General features: G+C 48.1%; 1 protein-coding gene across 2 annotated transcripts in view; it reads right to left on the bottom strand.

Moving 5' to 3' along the window:
- Window positions 1–18,915, bottom strand: part of LOC106606743 (voltage-dependent T-type calcium channel subunit alpha-1I-like) — a 139,674-nt gene that overhangs the window by 53,977 nt on the left and 66,782 nt on the right. For both annotated transcript variants that reach the window (XM_045715480.1, XM_045715479.1), the window contains exons 9-18: window positions 17,785–17,936; window positions 16,822–17,007; window positions 15,057–15,174; window positions 14,637–14,792; window positions 14,076–14,169; window positions 13,086–13,258; window positions 11,222–11,782; window positions 8,312–8,412; window positions 3,832–3,955; window positions 3,644–3,712 (exon numbers count right to left, since the gene is read on the bottom strand). In XM_045715480.1, coding sequence (XP_045571436.1) covers window positions 3,644–3,712; window positions 3,832–3,955; window positions 8,312–8,412; window positions 11,222–11,782; window positions 13,086–13,258; window positions 14,076–14,169; window positions 14,637–14,792; window positions 15,057–15,174; window positions 16,822–17,007; window positions 17,785–17,936 — 1,734 coding nt within the window. The remainder of the gene's footprint in view (window positions 1–3,643; window positions 3,713–3,831; window positions 3,956–8,311; window positions 8,413–11,221; window positions 11,783–13,085; window positions 13,259–14,075; window positions 14,170–14,636; window positions 14,793–15,056; window positions 15,175–16,821; window positions 17,008–17,784; window positions 17,937–18,915) is intronic.

Raw genomic sequence — 18,915 nt, 5'->3', positions numbered from 1 at the left:
TCAGGATCGAGGTAAAGGAATGGCCAAAGTACAGAGAGATTCTTGATGAAAACCTGCTCCAGAGCTCTCAGGACCTCAGACTGGTGTGAAGGTTCACACTGCGGTCTGAAAACTTATGGAAATGTGCTTTTTCAGATTTTAATTTACAATACATTTGCAAAAATGTCTAAATACCTGTCATTATGGGGTTTTGTGTGTAGATTGATGAGGGAAAAAAACGATTTCATAAATTTTAGAATATGCTGTAACGTTACAAAATGTGGAAAAAGTCAAGGGGTCTGAATACTTTCCAAATGCACTGTATACAGAGCAAAAAGGCAAACTCAGCTCCATCATTCATTGAATCAGATGGCTCATTTGTCACAAAACCCACTGATATTGCCAATTACTTTAATTATTTTTTCACTGGTAGCAGGTAACCTAGTGGTTAGAGCGTTGGGCCAGTAACTGAAAGGTTACTAGATCGAATCCCTGAGCTGACAAGGTAAAAATCTGTCGTTCTACTCCTGAACAAGGCAGTTAACCCACTGTTCCTAAGCTGTCATTGTAAATAAGAATTTGTTCTTAACTGACTTACCTATGCAAATAAGTAAATAAAGGTTCAATAATAAAAAAATTAACTGGCAAGATTAGGAAACTTAGTCATGACATGCCAGCAACACTGACACTACACATCCAAGTATAACTGATCAAATTATGCAGGACATGCATTGCAATTTAGAATTCTGCAACACTTAACAAAGAGCTCAGAATGGGTGGCAAGGAATAAGTTAGTCCTAAATATTTCAAAACTAAACACATTGTACGTGGAACAAATCCTTCACCAAACCCTAACCCTCAACTAAAGTTTGTAATAAATCATGTGGAAATTGAGCAAGTTGAGGGGACTAAACTGCTTGGAGTAACCCTGGATTGTAAACTGTCATGGTCAAAACATGTTGATACAACAGTAGCTAAGATGGGGAGAAGTCTGTCCATAATAAAGCTCTGCCTTGTTAACACTATCAACAAGGCAGGTCCTACAGGCCCTAGTTTTGTCGTATCTGGACTACTGTTCAGTCGTGTGGTCAGGTGTCACAAAGAGGGACCTCGGAAAATTACAATTGTTTCATAACAGGGTAGCACGGCTGGCCCTTCAATGTACACGCAGAGCTAACATTAATAATATGCATGTAAATCTGTCATGGCTCACAGCGGAGGAGAGATTGACTTAATCACTACTTGTTTTTGTAACTACTAGCACACAGGTCAGACACCCATGTATACCTCGCAAGACATGCCATCAGAGGTCTCTTCACAGTCCCAAAGTCGAGAGCAGACGATGGGAGGTGCACAGTACTATATAGAGCCATCACTACATGGAACTCTTTTTCACATCAGGTAACTGATGCAAGCAGTAGAATCAGATTTCAAAAACAGATAAAAATACACCTTATGGAACAGCAGGGACTGTGAAGACACACACACACACACACACACACACACACACACACACACACACACACACACACACACACACACACACACACACACACACACACACACACACACACACACACACACACACACGCACGCATACACATGGATTTTGTATTGTAGAGATGTGATAGTAGAGTAGTGGCCTGAGGGAACACACTTTATGTGTTGTGTAAAGTATTATGAAATGTAATGTAATATTTTAAATTGTATATAACTGCCTTGATGTTGCTGGACCCCAGGAAGAGTAGCTGCTTCCCTGGCAACAGCAAATGGGGATCCTTAATAAATACAATAGAAATGCAGGTCAGTGCCGGTACCATACTCAATGTGCAGGGATATTGGAGTGGTTGAGGTACAGTATGTATATATTTACGGATGATAAATGGATTTGACATGCCTGTTACCTCATTTTTAGACCCCAGTGTAAAAGGAAGTCATGACAGGACAACATCCAGTCCCTTAAACTAAGATTCATTTAAAAAAAGTTAATGCAGATTAAATGTTGTTTGATTTATTTTTAAGAATTGTTAAGAATCCTCTGAGCAATTGTATTAGTATAAAATCATATAATTTCCCAAACTTTTTTAGCATACAATGTACAGTAGATCTATATTTGTATTATTTATTTTATTCAGGTTTTTTTGCTCATCTTTATCAAGGGTGCCAATAATTTGGGATGTGACTGTATATAGAGAGATGTATAGATAGAGAAAAGAAAAGACAGCGAGATAGAGACACTAAGAGAAAAGACAGAGAGAGATAGAGACACTAAGAGAAAAGACAGAGAGAGATAGAGACACTAAGAGAATAGACAGAGAGATAGAGACACTAAGAGAAAAGACAGAGAGATAGAGACACTAAGAGAAAAGACAGAGAGATAGAGACACTAAGAGAAAAGACAGAGAGATAGAGACACTAAGAGAAAAGACAGAGAGATAGAGACACTAAGAGAAAAGACAGAGAGATAGAGACACTAAGAGAAAAGACAGAGAGATAGAGACACTAAGAGAAAAGACAGAGAGATAGAGACACTAAGAGAAAAGACAGAGAGATAGAGACACTAAGAGAAAAGACAGAGAGATAGAGACACTAAGAGAAAAGACAGAGAGATAGAGACACTAAGAGAAAAGACAGAAAGATAGAGACACTAAGAGAAAAGACAGATAGACACTAAGAGAAAAGACAGATAGACACTAGAGAAAAGACAGATAGACACTAGAGAAAAGACAGATAGACACTAGAGAAAAGACAGATAGACACTAGAGAAAAGACAGAGAGAGACACTAAGAGAAAAGACAGATAGACACTAAGAGAAAAGACAGATAGACACTAGAGAAAAGACAGATAGACACTAAGAGAAAAGACAGATAGACACTAGAGAAAAGACAGATAGACACTAGAGAAAAGACAGAGATAGACACTAAGAGAAAAGACAGATAGACACTAGAGAAAAGACAGATAGACACTAGAGAAAAGACAGATAGACACTAGAGAAAAGACAGAGAGAGACACTAAGAGAAAAGACAGATAGACACTAAGAGAAAAGACAGATAGACACTAAGAGAAAAGACAGATAGACACTAAGAGAAAAGACAGATAGACACTAAGTGGAAAGACAGAAAGAGATACAGACACTAAATAGAGACACCATGAGAAAAGAAAGAAAGAGATTAAATTAAGATTGAGAGATCATTAGAGCTAAGGCAGGAGGAGACTAGTAGGACACCAGGAAGCATCCACACACACACACACACACACACACACACACACACACACACACACACACACACACACACACACACACACACACACACACACACACACACACACACACACACACACACACACACACACACACACTTGCATGAATAACCTTGTGGGGACACACAATTCAGTCCCATTCAAAATCCTATTTGCCCTAACCCCTAACCCTTACCCTTACCTTAACATTAAATCTAACCATAACCCTAAAACCAACCATAGCTCCTAACCCTGAATCTAGTTCTAACCCTAACACTAATTCTAACCATAACCCTAAACCCCCTAGAAATAGAATTTGACCGTGTGGGACTAAGAAAATGTCCTGAGTTGGTCAAAGAAAAAATGGTTTACTATTTATGTTCACAAGAATAGTCACACACACACATTAAGCGCAGCACTATACCTTGAGCGTCATCTCTGCTACAAAGATGGCTGTGAAGACGTAGTTGGAGATGGTTAGGAAGACTCTTTCCTATAGAGAGAGAGAGATGGAGGGAGAGAGAGAGAGATGATGGAAATAGAAGATCATTGACTTGACACCACTAATTATATTTCTATGGTTGAAACCTAGTGGTGAACTTTGATCCTTACCAGGCTGCCCTGCATGATCTTAGGTCTCTCCAGAGCCACGGTGATGCAGTTGGAGAAGATGAACGCTAGCACCACATAGTCAAACATCTTGTAGGCTATGATGGACTGGCATACCCGCCTGAACCTGAGAGAGAGAGGGAGGCAGGTGGGGAGGGAGGGAGGGAGATAGTGGAGAGAGAGGGAGTGGTATTGGGAGACAGAAAGGAAAAGAAAGAGAGCAAGAGGGTAAAAGATAAACAATTTAAAAACGTGTTTTGTAACATCGCTACTGATTAAAACCCATTATTGTGCCTCATTGACAGAGAACTGGGGATTGCTCATCATTCAGTCAGAGAATAGCCCCATTCTCTCTGATTATTTAATTTCCTTTCAAAGCAATTCCCATTAACTGGTGTTTTAAAGGCACCATGCTCCATAGAGACACCAGAGAGAGAGAGAGAGACACCAGAGAGAGAGAGAGAGAGACCAGAGAGAGAGAGAGAGAGAGAGACACAGAGAAAGAGACACAGAGAAAGAGACATAGAGAGAGACAGAGAGACAGACACAGAGAGAGAGACACACACAGAGCGAGAGAGAGAGACAGAGAGTGAGAGACACACAGAGAGACAGAGAGAGCAACACAGAGAGAGCAACACAGGGAGATCAACACAGAGAGAAACAGAGAGAGACATAGAGATAACGATAGAAAGAGATTACAAAACACCTGTAATTAAATCTTACCAGCTCCTACTACACAGTGAGAAATACCAAATACACTACATGACCAAAAGTATGTGGAACCTGCTCGTCGAAATCATGGTGTCACGTTCTTGAAAATGATCGGACCAAGGTGCAGCGTGAGTATAGTTCCACATATGTATTTAAGTGAAACTAACAAAACAACAAAACTTACAAAGACCGTGAGGACGTAGTGCCCAAAACACACTAACAATCAATCAATATCCCACAAAACACAGGTGGGGAAATAACTACCTAAATATGATCCCCAATCAGAGGCAACGATAAACAGCTGCCTCTAATTGGGAACCATATTAGCACCAACCTAGAAATAAACATACTAGATCACCCCCTAGTCACGCCCTGACCTACTACACCATAGAGAACCAAGGGCTCTCTATGGTCAGGGCGTGACAGTACCCCCCCCCCCTAAAGGTGCGGACTCCGGCCGCAAAACCTGAAACCAAATGGGGAGGGCAGGTTGTAGCCTCCGCCCAGACCCCGGATCCGGCCATCGCGCCGGGCTGAACGCCGTGCCTGGACATCGGCACAAAGGAGGACTCCGGCCATGAAGCTGGGATGGACGCCGTGCCTGGACTGGGCACCGGCGCAAAGGAGGGCTCCGGCCATAGAGCTGGGTTGGACGCCGTGCCTGGACTGGACACCGGCGCAAAGGAGGGCTCCGGCCATGGAGCTGGGTTGGACGCCGTGCCTAGATTGGGCACCGGCGCAGAAGAAGGCTCCGGCCATGGAGCTGGGTTGGACGCTGTGCCTGGACTGGGCACCGGCGCAGAAGAAGTCTCCGGCCATGGAGCAGGACTGGACGCCGTGCCTGGACTGGGCATCGGAGCAGAGGAAGGCTCCCACCATGGAGCAGGACGGGACACCGTGCCTGGACTGGCCACCGGCGCAGAGGAAGGCTCCCGCCCTGGAGCTGGACTGGACGCCTTGCCTGGAAGCTCCGGACCGTTGACCGTCGCTGGAGGTTCCGGACCGTAGACCGTCGCAGGAGGTTCCGGACCGTGGACCGTCGCAGGAGGTTCCGGAACGTGGACCGTTGCTGGAAGTTCCGGAAAGGGGACCATCGCAGGAGGTTCCGGACTGTGAAACGTCGCCGTAGGTTCCAGACTGTGAAACGTCGCAAGAAGCCCTGGACTGTGAAACATCGCCGGAAGCTCTGGACTGTGAACCGTCGCCGGAAGCTCTAGACTGGGAACCGTCGCCGGAAGCTCTGGACTGGGAACCGTCGCCGGAAGCTCTGGACTGTGAATGCGCACTGGAGGCCTAGTGCGTGGAGCCAGTACAGGTGGCACCGGACTGGGGACACGCACTTCAGGGCGAATGCGAGGAGCAGGCACAGGACGTACCAGACTGGGGACACGCACTTCAGGGCGAGTGCGAGGCACAGGTTGCACCGGACTGGTGACACGCTCTTCAGGGCGAGTGCGAGGAGCAGGCACAGGACGTACCGGACTGGGGAGGCGCACTGGAGGCCAGATGCGTGGAGCCGACACAGGTTTCACCAGACTGCTAACCGGATCTTCTGGTCGAATGTTGAGCAGAACACACTTGCACAACATCTCTCTCATCTCTCTCTCTCTCCCAACTTCTCCATCGCCTCCCTGACAGTCTCTGGCTCTTCCCACAGCTCAGAAGCCAGCTCCATTTGCCCCCCCCAAAAAACATCTTGGGGTTTCTGTGGCCGTGGTCTGACTACACGCTCCTCCAGAGTTTGCCATTCGGGCTCTGGCACTCTCCTCAGCTCGACCGGCCACCCCCGGCCACCCAAAAAATCTTGGGGTTGTGTGTCCGCGAACCCTGGCGTCGTTGCTGTCCTCCATTATTACCTTCCGTCTGCCGCCAAGGAAGGGTTTCGCATCCACCCATCACTTCTTCCCATGTCCAAAAGTCCTTTACCTGGTGAACACGCCGCTTGGTCTTGGTTTGGTGGGATATTCTGTCACGTTCTTGAAAATGATCGGACCAGGGCGCAGTGTGAGTATAGTTCCACATATTTATTTAAGTGAAACTAACAAAACAAAATAACAAAACGTACAAAGACCATGAGGACGTAGTGCCCAAACACACTAACAATCAATATCCCACAAAACAGAAGTGGGGAAATAACTACCTAAATATGATCCCCAATCAGAGGCAACGATAAACAGCTGCCTCTAATTGGGAACCATATTAGCACCAACCTAGAAATAAACATACTAGATGACACCCTAGTCACGCCCTGACCTACTACACTGGACTCTGGAGTGACACATGGGCACTAATATGGAATTGGTCCCCCCTTTGCTGTTATAACAGCCTCCACTCTTCTGGGAAGGCTGTCAACTGGATGTTAGAACATTGCTGCAGGGACTTGCTTCCATTCAGCCACAAGAGCAGTAGTGAGGTTGGGCACTGATGTTGGGTGATTAGGCCTGACTTGCAATCGGCGTTCCAATTCATCCCAAAGGTGTTAGATGTGGTTGAGGTCAGGGCTCTGTGCAGGCCAGTCAAGTTCTTCCACACCGATCTCAACAAACCATTTCTGTATGGACCTCAATTTGTGCAAGGGGGCATTGTCATGCTGAAACAGGAAATGGCCTTCCCAAAACTGTTGCCACAAAGTTGGAAACACAGAATCATCTAGAATGTCATTGCATGCTGTAGTGTTAAAGGGTCTAGCCTGAACCATGAAAAACAGCCCCAGACCATTGTTCCTCCTCCACCAAACTTTACAGCTGGCACTTTGCAATGGGGTAGGTAGCGTTCTCCTGGCATCCGCCAAACCCAGATTTGTCCGTTGGACTGCCAGATGGTGAAGCATGATTCATCACTCCAGAGAACGCATTTCCACTGCTCCAGAGTCCAATGGCGGCGAGCTTTACACCACTCCAGCCAACGTTTATCATTAGGCATGGTGATCTTAGGCTTGTGTGCGGCTGCTCAGCCATGGAAGCTCCCGACAAACAGTTATTGTGCTGACGTTGCTTCCAGAGGCAGTGTTGCAAATGAGGACAGACGATTTTACGCGCTTCAGCACTCGTTGGTCCCGTTCTGTGAACTTGTGTGGCCTACCACTTCACGGCTGAGCCGTTGTTGCTCCTAGCTGTTTCCACTTCACAATAACAGCACTTAAAGTTAACCAGGGCAGCTCTAGCAGGGCAGAAATTTGATAAACTGACTTGTTGGAAAGGTGGCATCCTATGATGGTGCCACCTTGAAAGTCACTGAGCTATTCAGTAAGGCCATTCTACTGCCAATGTTTGTCTATGGAGTTTGCATGGCCACGTGCTTGATTTTATACACCTGTGAGCTACAAGTGTGGCTGAAACAGCCCAAATTCACTAATTTGAAGAGGTGTCCACAGACGTTTGTATATACAGTGTACCTCCACCGCTAACAGAACACTGTTGCAATGCCTTCCAGCCTGAGCTCTATCTCTGAGCCCTTAGGTGGATTTATTGTTGACCAACAGATAGAGGATCACTATGGGAAGCATCCCTTTGCTACCTCAGGGACAGGGATCCATACACTAATGTATTCTAAGGTATTCTGATAAGGTGGTGCTTGGCAATTCTTCTCTTGGGGAGTGGGGATCCATAGGCTGTGCAGGCTTTCGTTCTAGCCTAGCACAAATGCATCGGATTCAATAACTTATGAACGGAACACCAAAGCCTTGAATGGCTGTATCAGGGGTGTTAGTGCTGAGCAGGAAATGAAATGAAAGAGTGAATGAGTGAAAACAGGGATTGACAAACAGACAGACCTGTTCTGAGGAGAGAAGAGGAAGACAGACCAGTCCTCTCTGGTCTCACACCACTCTGGCCTGTACACCTCCATCATCTTCTGGATACGGAAACACAGACTCTGGAGGAGGGACACAGCGCACACACACACACAACGTCAGAATTCACACACAACGTCATAATACACACACAGTCAGAACACACACATGCACGTGTGAACGCAAGCAGGGAGGCAGGCACGCACACACGCACATACACACACACAGTTTGGTGAGTGAATTCAGTACACATACACACACTGGTTCTAGACAAAGAGAAACGGCTATACTGTATAATACAATAAGATTATTCCGATTATTCCACCTCCCAAGAGAAAATATGAATCCTTTGTCTTAATTGTTTACAAGAGAGGACACTTTGCTTTATCAACACCTAGAAGGATAATATCCAGCATCCCCATTTGTCTGCTCTACTCAGTGACTAAATCCCAAATGGGACCCTAATCCCTATATAGTGCACTATATTCCCTGGTCAGAGTAGTGCACTACATAGGGAATAGGGTGTCATTTTGTGTAAATAGCATATTTAATTGGCCCTGGTTCAGCCCTGTATGTATGGGATTGTTTACTGTTGAAACAATAGAATCCCAGGGAGAGACATAACGAGGAATCTACTGGAGAATGTATTCCTGGATATTTATTTTATAAACTGCTATAGACAGTGTGTTTATTCTACAATAAGCTGCATTGGGCTGCTGGTCATGGATAACACTGGTACAACAACAGTTCCTTCTCTCCTACCTACAGTATCTGTCTTTACCAAGACGTTAGGATATCACTGGTACAACAACAGTTCCTTCTCTCCTACCTACAGTATCTGTCTTTACCAAGACGTTAGGATATCACTGGTACAACAACAGTTCCTTCTCTCCTACCTACAGTATCTGTCTTTACCAAGACGTTAGGATATCACTGGTACAACAACAGTTCCTTCTCTCCTACCTACAGTATCTGTCTTTACCAAGACGTTAGGATATCACTGGTACAACAACAGTTCCTTCTCTCCTACCTACAGTATCTGTCTTTACCAAGACGTTAGGATATCACTGGTACAACAACAGTTCCTTCTCTCCTATCTACAGTATCTGTCTTTACCAAGACGTTAGGATATCACTGGTACAACAACAGTTCCTTCTCTCCTATCTACAGTATCTGTCTTTACCAAGACGTTAGGATATCACCGGTACAACAACAGTTCCTTCTCTCCTATCTACAGTATCTGTCTTTACCAAGACGTTAGGATATCACCGGTACAACAACAGTTCCTTCTCTCCTATCTACAGTATCTGTCTTTACCAAGACGTTAGGATATCACTGGTACAACAACAGTTCCTTCTCTCCTACCTACAGTATCTGTCTTTACCAAGACGTTAGGATATCACTGGTACAACAACAGTTCCTTCTCTCCTACCTACAGTATCTGTCTTTACCAAGACGTTAGGATATCACTGGTACAACAACAGTTCCTTCTCTCCTACCTACAGTATCTGTCTTTACCAAGACGTTAGGATAACACTGGTACAACAACAGTTGATATCCACTGCGACTGTGTATGTTCCAGGGTGTTTTTAAAGTGAATAGGACTTGATCATTGTTTATCATCACAACCAAGTCACTCTTTAATCTCATCATTCAGATCCTCCCCTCCTCCCTTACTCCTCACCACTCTCCCCCTCACCCACCCTCTCACCCAACCTCACCCCACACCTCCCCCTCACCCACCCCCACACCTCCCCCTCACCCACCCTCTCACCCAACCTCACCCCACACCTCCCCTCACCCACCTTCTCACCCAACCTCACCCCCACACCTCCCCCTCACCCACCCTCTCACCCAACCTCACCCCCACACCTCACCCCCACACCTCCCCCTCACCCAACCTCACCCCCACACCTCCCCCTCACCCACCCTCTCACCCAACCTCACCCCCACACCTCCCCCTCACCCACCCTCTCACCCAACCTCACCCCCACACCTCACCCTCACCCACCCTCTTACCCAACCTCACCCACACCTCCCCCTCACCCACCCTCTCACCCAACCTCACCCCCCACACCTCACCCAACCTCACCCCCACACCGCCCTCTCACCAACCCTCTCACCCAACCTCACGTCCACACCTCACCCTCACCCACCCACTCAGCCAACCTCACCCCCACACCTCCCCTCACCCACCCTCTCACCCAACCTCACCCCCCACACCTCACCCATCCTCTCACCCAACCTCACCCCCCACCTCCCCTCACCCACCCTCTCACCCAACCTCATCCCCACACCCCACACCTCCCCTCACCCACCCTCTCACCCAACCTCACCCCCACACCTCCCCCTCACCCACCCACTCACCCACCCTCTCACCCAACCTCACCCCCCACCTCCCCTCACCCACCCTCTCACCCAACCTCACCCCCACACCTCCCTCTCACCCATCCTCTCACCCAACCTCACCCCCACACCTCCCCCTCACCCACCCTCTCACCCAACCTCACCCCACACCTCCCCTCACCCACCCTCTCACCAACCTCACTCCTCACCTCCCCTCACCCACCCTCTCACCCAACCTCATCCCCACACCTCCCCTCACCCATCCTCTCACGCAACCTCACGACCACACCTCCCCCTCACCCACCCTCTCACCAACCTCACTCCTCACCTCCCCCTCACCCACCCTCTCACCCAACCTCACCCCCACACCCTCCCTCACCCACCCTCTCACCCAACCTCATCCCCACACCTCACCCAACATCTCACCCATCCTCATCCAAACACATCTCACCTCACCCATCCTCACCCCCAGACCTTCCCCTCACCCCCAGACCTCCCCCTCACCCCCTCACCCCCAGACCTCCCCCTCCCCCAACACCAACTCACATAGTCGATGTCATCATCCAGGTCCTCTCTGTCCTTGCGTGTGTTGACCTGAGGGAACACCTCTGTCAGTAGCTGTGGATGGGGATGGGGATGTGGCGGCAGCTGAAGTTGAAGCTGGAGCTGGGCCGATGGGGCCTTCCCATTGCAGTCCTGGTGCTCCCCCCCAGCCCCTCCACCAACCAACCCACTGGAGAAGCTCTTCTTCCTGGGGTAAGGCAGCATTGACGCCAGAGGGGTCCCCGGGACCTGGAGGAGCTCCGGCAGCTCCAAGGACAGCGCCCGGCGGTCCCGCCGCGGGACAAAGTTTAGGGCCAGGAGGGGAGGAGGGTGGGCGAGGTGCGGAGGAGGGTGAGGGGGGGAGAGGAGGGACTCCTGCTCGGCCGGGTTGGTGGCGTGGGGGCTGCGGGAGCGCAGGCTACCCCCTCCTCCTACCCCCAATCCCAGGCCCAAGGCACGGGAGGGGCGACCCAGGCTGTTCCAGCTAGACCGCCGGCCCCACATTGCCTGGGTCTGGGAGGCAGGACGGCCCCAGTTGTGGTACAGGGAGCTGCTCCCCCGACACTGGGGGAGAGAGAGGGAGACAAAGAGGGAAAGATAGACGGCGAGGGAGAAGGAGAGACGGAGAGGGAGAGAAAGAGAGACAGACAGAGAGGGAGAGGGAGAAAGAGAGATGGAGAGGGAGAGAGACAGATGGAGAGGGAGAAAGAGGGAGAGAAATACGTAGAGGGAGAGGGAGAGAGGGAGAAGGAGAGGGAGAAAGAGGGAGAGAAATATATAGAGGGAGAGGGAGATAGAGAAAGAGGGAGAGAAATACATAGAGGGAGAGGGACAGACGGAGAGGGAGAGGGAGAAAGAGGGAGAGAAATACAGAGAGGGAGAGGGAGAAAGAGGATGAGAAATACAGAGAGGGAGAGGGAGAGGGACAGACGGAGAGGGAGAGGGTGAGGGAGAAAGAGGGAGAGAAATATGGAAAGGGAGAGGGACAAAGAGGGTGAGGGAGAGGGAGAAGGGAGAGACAGAGAGGGAGAGGGAGAGAAAGAGAGACAGACAGAGAGGGAGAGGGAGAAAGAGAGAGGGAGAGGGAGAGAGACAGATGGAGAGGGAGAAAGAGGGAGAGAAATACGTAGAGGGCGAGGGAGAGAGGGAGAAGGAGAGAGAGAAAGAGAAAGAGGGAGAGAAATATATAGAGGGAGAGGGAGATAGAGAAAGAGGGAGAGAAATACATAGAGGGAGAGGGACAGACGGAGAGGGAGAGGGAGAAAGAGGGAGAGAAATACATGGAGGGAGAGGGAGAGGGACAGATGGAGAAAGAGGGAGAGAAATACATGGAGGGAGAGGGAGAGGGACAGATGGAGAGGGAGAGGGAGAAAGAGGGAGAGAAATACAGAGAGGGAGAGGGAGAGAGGGAGAATGAGAGGGAGAAAGAGAAAGAGGGAGATAAATACAGAGAGGGAGAGGGAGAGGGACAGACGGAGAGGGAGAGGGTGAGGGAGAAAGAGGGAGAGAAATATGGAAAGGGAGAGGGACAAAGAGGGTGAGGAAGAGATACAAAGAGGAAGAGGGAGATAGATAGAGGGAGAGTGAGAGGGAGAGCGAAACCATTAGGCCAACCCAGCCATTTGCAGTGACTGCAGAGTGATCCAATAAAGAACTGAAGAAAAAATACATTTCAATGATGAGCAATTTCTTTTTAAATGGGCAATTTTAAGTCATTTCCTGAATTATATTGCAACCATAGCAAGACACATCTTGTTCTGACCCAGTCCATTACAAACCAGTTCTCCTTCCCATTGTACCTCCCTCCCTCTTTCCTCTTCCCTCCTCTCTCCAGTCTGCTCCCTCCCTCCTTCCTCCCACCACTCACCAGAGCCCTGCCCTCCAGGTTAGCCCTGCCCTCCAGGTTAGCCCTGCCCAGAGAGATGACACTGTTTTTGCGTGAGCCCAGAGCGAAAGTGAGCCTGTCGGCCGTGTACAGACCCGTGGGCGTTGGGGACAGGTCCAGGTGACCGTTGGGGGTTAGGGTGCAGATCTTAGGGTCTGGGAGAGAGAGGGGAAGGGGATGAGGAGAAGGAGAGGGGAGGAAGAGATAGAGAGAGATCGGAGGGATAGATGGAGTGAGAGAGCGAGAGAGAGAGAGAGAGAGAGCGAGAGAGAGAGAGAATCAGATAGAAAGAGTCAGCATGGAACTGCAAAGCACATCTTGGAAGATAAAAGAAAGTGGCATAGACTGACTAAGCACATTCTCAACCTAACCTGGTCTGACTAGCTCATGGAGGGCACTGTACGTTTGTACAGTAAGATACGTTTGGTTTGTGTATGTCCATAGGGAGGAGAAGAGAGTGGGAGAAGTTGTGTTGTAACTCATGTATTATTTAACATTTCTGCCGCTTCCATTTCAGAGAGATCAGGCTTGATCTGGGAAGCATTCCTAGCCTGGTCCCATCTGTTTGTGCTGCCTTCCTAACATTGGCCATTGTCACGGCAAACATGACTGTAGGATTTAGCAAAACTGCACAAATATATCTGGGAGCAGGCCAAAGCATTCTAGCATCAGTGACTGGTTTACTGTTAAAATCAGACTTTTACTCTGTACGATTAATACAGTACATCTATTCAAAATCATTCATACATCTTTTGAAAAAGGGAGGTTTGACATTAGCAATGGCCTTAATAGACTGGGTGAACTGTCCCCTTGGTGAGTTCTGATGCTTCCCTGACTCAATATAGAAGTCACTGAAATCTACCTTGTAGTGACCCTGTTCAGCCATTGCGGCTTTACAAGGCAGTGTTTCTACAGTTTCTACGGCTCTAAAAAGCAGTTTCTACAGTATAGTTTTATGCCTCTGAGCCATACCAGAGAGATGAAGAGAGTCCTTCAGCTTCTCAGAGTTCTCGTCAAAGTTACATGAGGACCTGTCGTCTTCGGAGTACGACCGGTTGGCATCCCCCTGTTTCCAGAGGAGAGAGGGAGAGAGGGAGAGAGGGAGAGAGGGGTAGAGGGGTAGAGGGAGAGAGGGGTGGAGGGAAGGAGCAAAAGAAAGAGCAATTAGAACTATGACAACAGCCACAGGCATATTTAAATAGAAAACGTCAATCTTACCTGGCCTCATTCTGAAAGTATCCGAGAGGTAGGCCATCTAAGTGACTTTTAAAGTTTTATCCCAGCCTTTATTTACTAAAAGCTACAGAGCCAGGCAGTCAGAGTCAGTTTCTTAAGTGCCCAATCTGCTCTTTAGCTAAGAGCTCTATCCAATCAGAACAGGTTACCACATCCTAGACTCAGACCACCCTTGCCTGTCTCATTAATGATTCATGTATCTCTGACAGACAGTTTTACCATACTGGAGCTAAGCCTGTTAGTGGAAATTCACCAACAATGGAGGACTAATAAAAGTTACAAAATCTCTGGTCTTACTTCAGCCTGAAAGCCCTCTACCAAGATGGCCACCAGCAGGTTGAAGAGGACGTAGTTGCCAAAGGTCATTAGAGCCACAAAGTAGAGAGCAGCACAGGGAGAGGTGGAGGCCATTCCATTATACAGCACCATGTTCCAGTCTTCCTGAGTCAGAATCTGGGGAATACAGCCTTTGGATTAAGTTATACAGTTTATACAGCTTTGCCATTCACATAAATGAACTGAACAGGGCCTGAAATATAACTTTGTGGTACCCCTTTCGAAATGTCCAGGAAACCACATTGAGTTGCACGTGAATGCAACTAAATGTGTGTGTGTGTTTCTGCCTGTGTGTGTGTTTCTGCCAGTGTGCGTGTGTGTTTGTGCGTGTGTGCGTGCGTGCACTTTCTATGCATTTGCATATGTGTGTGTGTTCTATACCTGAAACACAGTGACAATGGCCCACAGTAGAGAGTCAAAGTTCTTCCTGTCAGGAACAGTGTCTCCAGTCTCTGTCTTCAGACTGAACTTACAGCCAAAGATATGCATCCCCAGGATACTGGAATAGGACAGAGATATGTCAACTATAAACAGTAACATTCATTAGTTACGGCACGATACGCCTAACACACACACACACACACACACACACACACACACACACACACACACACACACACACACACACACACACACACACACACACACACACACACACACACACACACACACACACACACACACACACACACACACACACACAGAAAAGTCAGCACCTTAATAAAACAGTAAGCAGTGTATTTGGGGCTTCTGGTTTTGAAAACATACACTTCCTACATGGAGAAGTAGCGCCTCAGAGCTTCTTCTAACCAGTGACAAGGGAAGGGCTGTGAATTGAACAGTGTAACACACCAGAGTGGATACAATACCCAAGGTGCCTTCAGGAGCGGCAGCAGGAATCAATAACATTCACAAATCCCAAGCAGCTACAGTGGGAAGATAGATAGGGTAGCGGGAGTCTGTTAGCTCACTCCATCGCTAGCCCACTACCATCTGATCAGTGCACTTATGTGAGATTGCAGTGCTGCAGGGTGTGTGTGTGTGTGTGTTTGTACGCGTGTCTCAATGAACACCAGGGGAATGCTCTCTGTTATTGCTCTCCTCTCCATCAATCACACTCTACTGCTTATAGTCCTGTCACTCAAACAAGGAGGCCATTGCTCTTCTGAAGCTGGAGGGGACTAGCCTCTACATTACTACCCTCACAGACAACACACACACAGACAGAGAGAGGAGCAGACAGAGAGAGGAGCAGACAGAGAGAGGAGCAGACAGAGAGAGGAGACAGACAGAGAGAGGAGACAGGCAGAGAGAGGAGAGGGACAGAGAGAGGAGACAGACAGAGAGAGGAGACAGACAGACAGAGAGAGGAGACAGACAGAGAGAGGAGACAGACAGAGAGAGGAGACAGACAGAGAGAGGAGACAGACAGAGAGAGGAGAGGGACAGAGAGAGGAGACAGACAGAGAGAGGAGACAGACAGAGAGAGGAGACAGACAGAAAGAGGAGAGGGACAGAGAGAGGAGACAGACAGAGAGAGGAGACAGACAGACAGAGAGAGGAGACAGACAGACAGAGAGAGGAGACAGACAGAGAGAGGAGACAGACAGAGAGAGGAGACAGACAGAGAGAGGAGAGGGACAGAGAGAGGAGACAAACAGAGAGAGGAGACAGACAGAGAGAGGAGACAGACAGAGAGAGGAGACAGACAGAGGAGACGGACAGAGAGAGGAGAGGGACAGAGAGAGGAGACAGACAGAGAGAGGAGACAGACAGAGAGAGGAGAGGGACAGAGAGAGGAGACAGACAGAGAGAGGAGACAGACAGAGAGAGGAGACAGACAGAAAGAGGAGAGGGACAGAGAGAGGAGACAGACAGAGAGAGGAGACAGACAGAGAGAGGAGACAGACAGAGAGAGGAGACAGACAGAGAGAGGAGAGGGACAGAGAGAGGAGACAGATAGAGAGAGGAGACAGACAGACAGAGAGAGGAGACAGACAGATAGAGGAGCAGACAGAGAGAGGAGACAGACAGAGAGAGGAGCAGACAGAGAGAGGAGCAGACAGAGAGAGGAGACAGACAGAGAGAGGAGCAGACAGAGCGAAGAGACAGACAGGGGGAGGGACAGACACACACATGCCTATACCTGAAGATGAATATGAAGAGCATGAGGAGCATGCAGAAGGTGGCCACGTTGTCCATGGTCTTCATCAGCACCACCAGCTGTCTGCGTAGTGCTGGCATGAAGCGCACCAGCTTGATCACCCTCAACAGCCTGAAGGTCCTCAGGACAGACAGACCTCCATCAGACTGACCTATGATCTCACACACACTGCAGAGGGGAGGGAGTGATGGATGGAGGGATGAAACAGATGGATGCAGAAAGAGAGAATAGGGGAGGAGAGAGGAGAGAGAAGTGAGGAGTGAGGAGAGATGAGTGAGGAGTGAGGTGTGAGGTGTGAGGAGTTAGGAGAGAGGAGTGAGGAGTGAGGAGTAAGGAGAGATGAGAGAGGAGAGAGGAGTGAGGAGACAGGAGTGAGGTGTGAGGAGAAAGGGGAGAGGAGAGAGGAGAAAAGATGAGTCAGACAGGAAGAGAAAGGAAGAGAAGAAAATAGAAACAAATCCAGACAGCAACGTTTCCTAATTTCCCCTCTGATCCCAACTGAAACCATGGGGAACATTCAGCTGTCAGAATCTTCCAATGCCAACCCAAGCGCCCAAGGAGACAATCCATTATCCATCATTCTAACATTCCAACTGACATCCCAAAGCTGTGACATTCTGACATGGTAACTGTAACATCATTCCTGTAACGTTCTGGTAACATTCTGGTAACATAATTCCTGTAACATACTGGTAACGTTCTGGTAACATTCTGGTAACATAATTCCTGTAACATCCTGGTAACATTCTGGTAACATAATTCCTGTAACATTCTGGTAACATAATTCCTGTAACGTTCTGGTAACATTCTGGTAACATAATTCCTGTAAAGTTCTGGTAACATTCTGGTAACATAATTCCTGTAACATTCTGGTAACATTCTGGTAACATATTTCCTGTAACATTCTGGTAACATTCTGTGGTCATGTTGGGCAGGCCCCCCGACCTGATGATGACGATGATGCCGTCGAAGATGTTGTAGGGGTTCCTCAGGTAGGCGAAGAAGCCAAAGGCGGTCAGCTTGAGGATCATTTCCAGGGTGAACATACTGGTGAACACAATGTTACTGATCTCCAACACGTTAGTCAGCTCCTCCGGCTGGAAGGGGGAGACAAGATTCAAAAGAAATAGAACACAGAGAGAGAAACACATTTAAAGAGATGGAGGAATGAAGACAACAAGATATGGTAGGTTATTTTGGTATTGTTATTATAATACTTACAATTGAAAAATATGAAACTGCAGATAACCAACACAGCTTCAGTACTGAGACACCTGTACAAACCTGTCACATAGACTGCAACACAACACAAGCTATACAACTTGATATAGTGAGCTAAATCCAGCTCAGTGGCGCGGTAGCTTTTACCAATGAAAGCGAGAATAGAGACATATGAACACTGGCCTAAAATGTCATGTTATTGTTTTCAGAGAGACCGAGGGAGAGGGAGGGAGCAAAGGGATGTAGTGCAGCCATTTTCTGCCTGGAAGATTGTGCTTGGTTCGAAGCGGGATTAGTGCATGAACACACACACACACACACACACGTCAAAGCCTATCCCCACACTCCACAGTGTGCATGTGATATTGATCCGATTGTATCTGTGATCACCAGTGAAATCTGTGTATCAAAGACAGAAGACATACAGGCTAGCCAAGACACCCTTTCTTCTCCTCTAATCCTGTGTTCCTCTCTTCCCTCTCTCCATCACCCTCCCTCCATCTCCCTCTCTCTCTTTGTCTCATTACCAGACACTCCCATCTCTCTGTGATCAATATCTCTCCATGGATCAGCTCAGGGGAAGAAAACAAAAGAAGGAGAAGAACAGAGCCCCCCTCCACTGGCAGGCATGGTGGAGGAGATGAGGGGATGAAGAGAGGAGAGGATGAGATCTAGTGCTGACTGATTAACCCAAATGTCCTTATTTTGGGGGTTATTAAATAACTAATTGGCCAACGTCGGTTCAATTACTTGAAATCCATGAATTAATTTTTTGTGCGCTCAACGGGCCGTTTCTCTTTAGAGAAATCAAATCATTCACGAGAGAAATTAAGTCAAGAACTATGTGGGACGCTG

This window comes from Salmo salar, chromosome ssa03, assembly GCF_905237065.1.
Source record: "Salmo salar chromosome ssa03, Ssal_v3.1, whole genome shotgun sequence".
Taxonomy (NCBI): Eukaryota; Metazoa; Chordata; class Actinopteri; order Salmoniformes; family Salmonidae; genus Salmo; species Salmo salar.
Note: the sequence above shows the minus strand (reverse complement) of the source record. Positions and strands in the feature narration are given on the sequence as shown.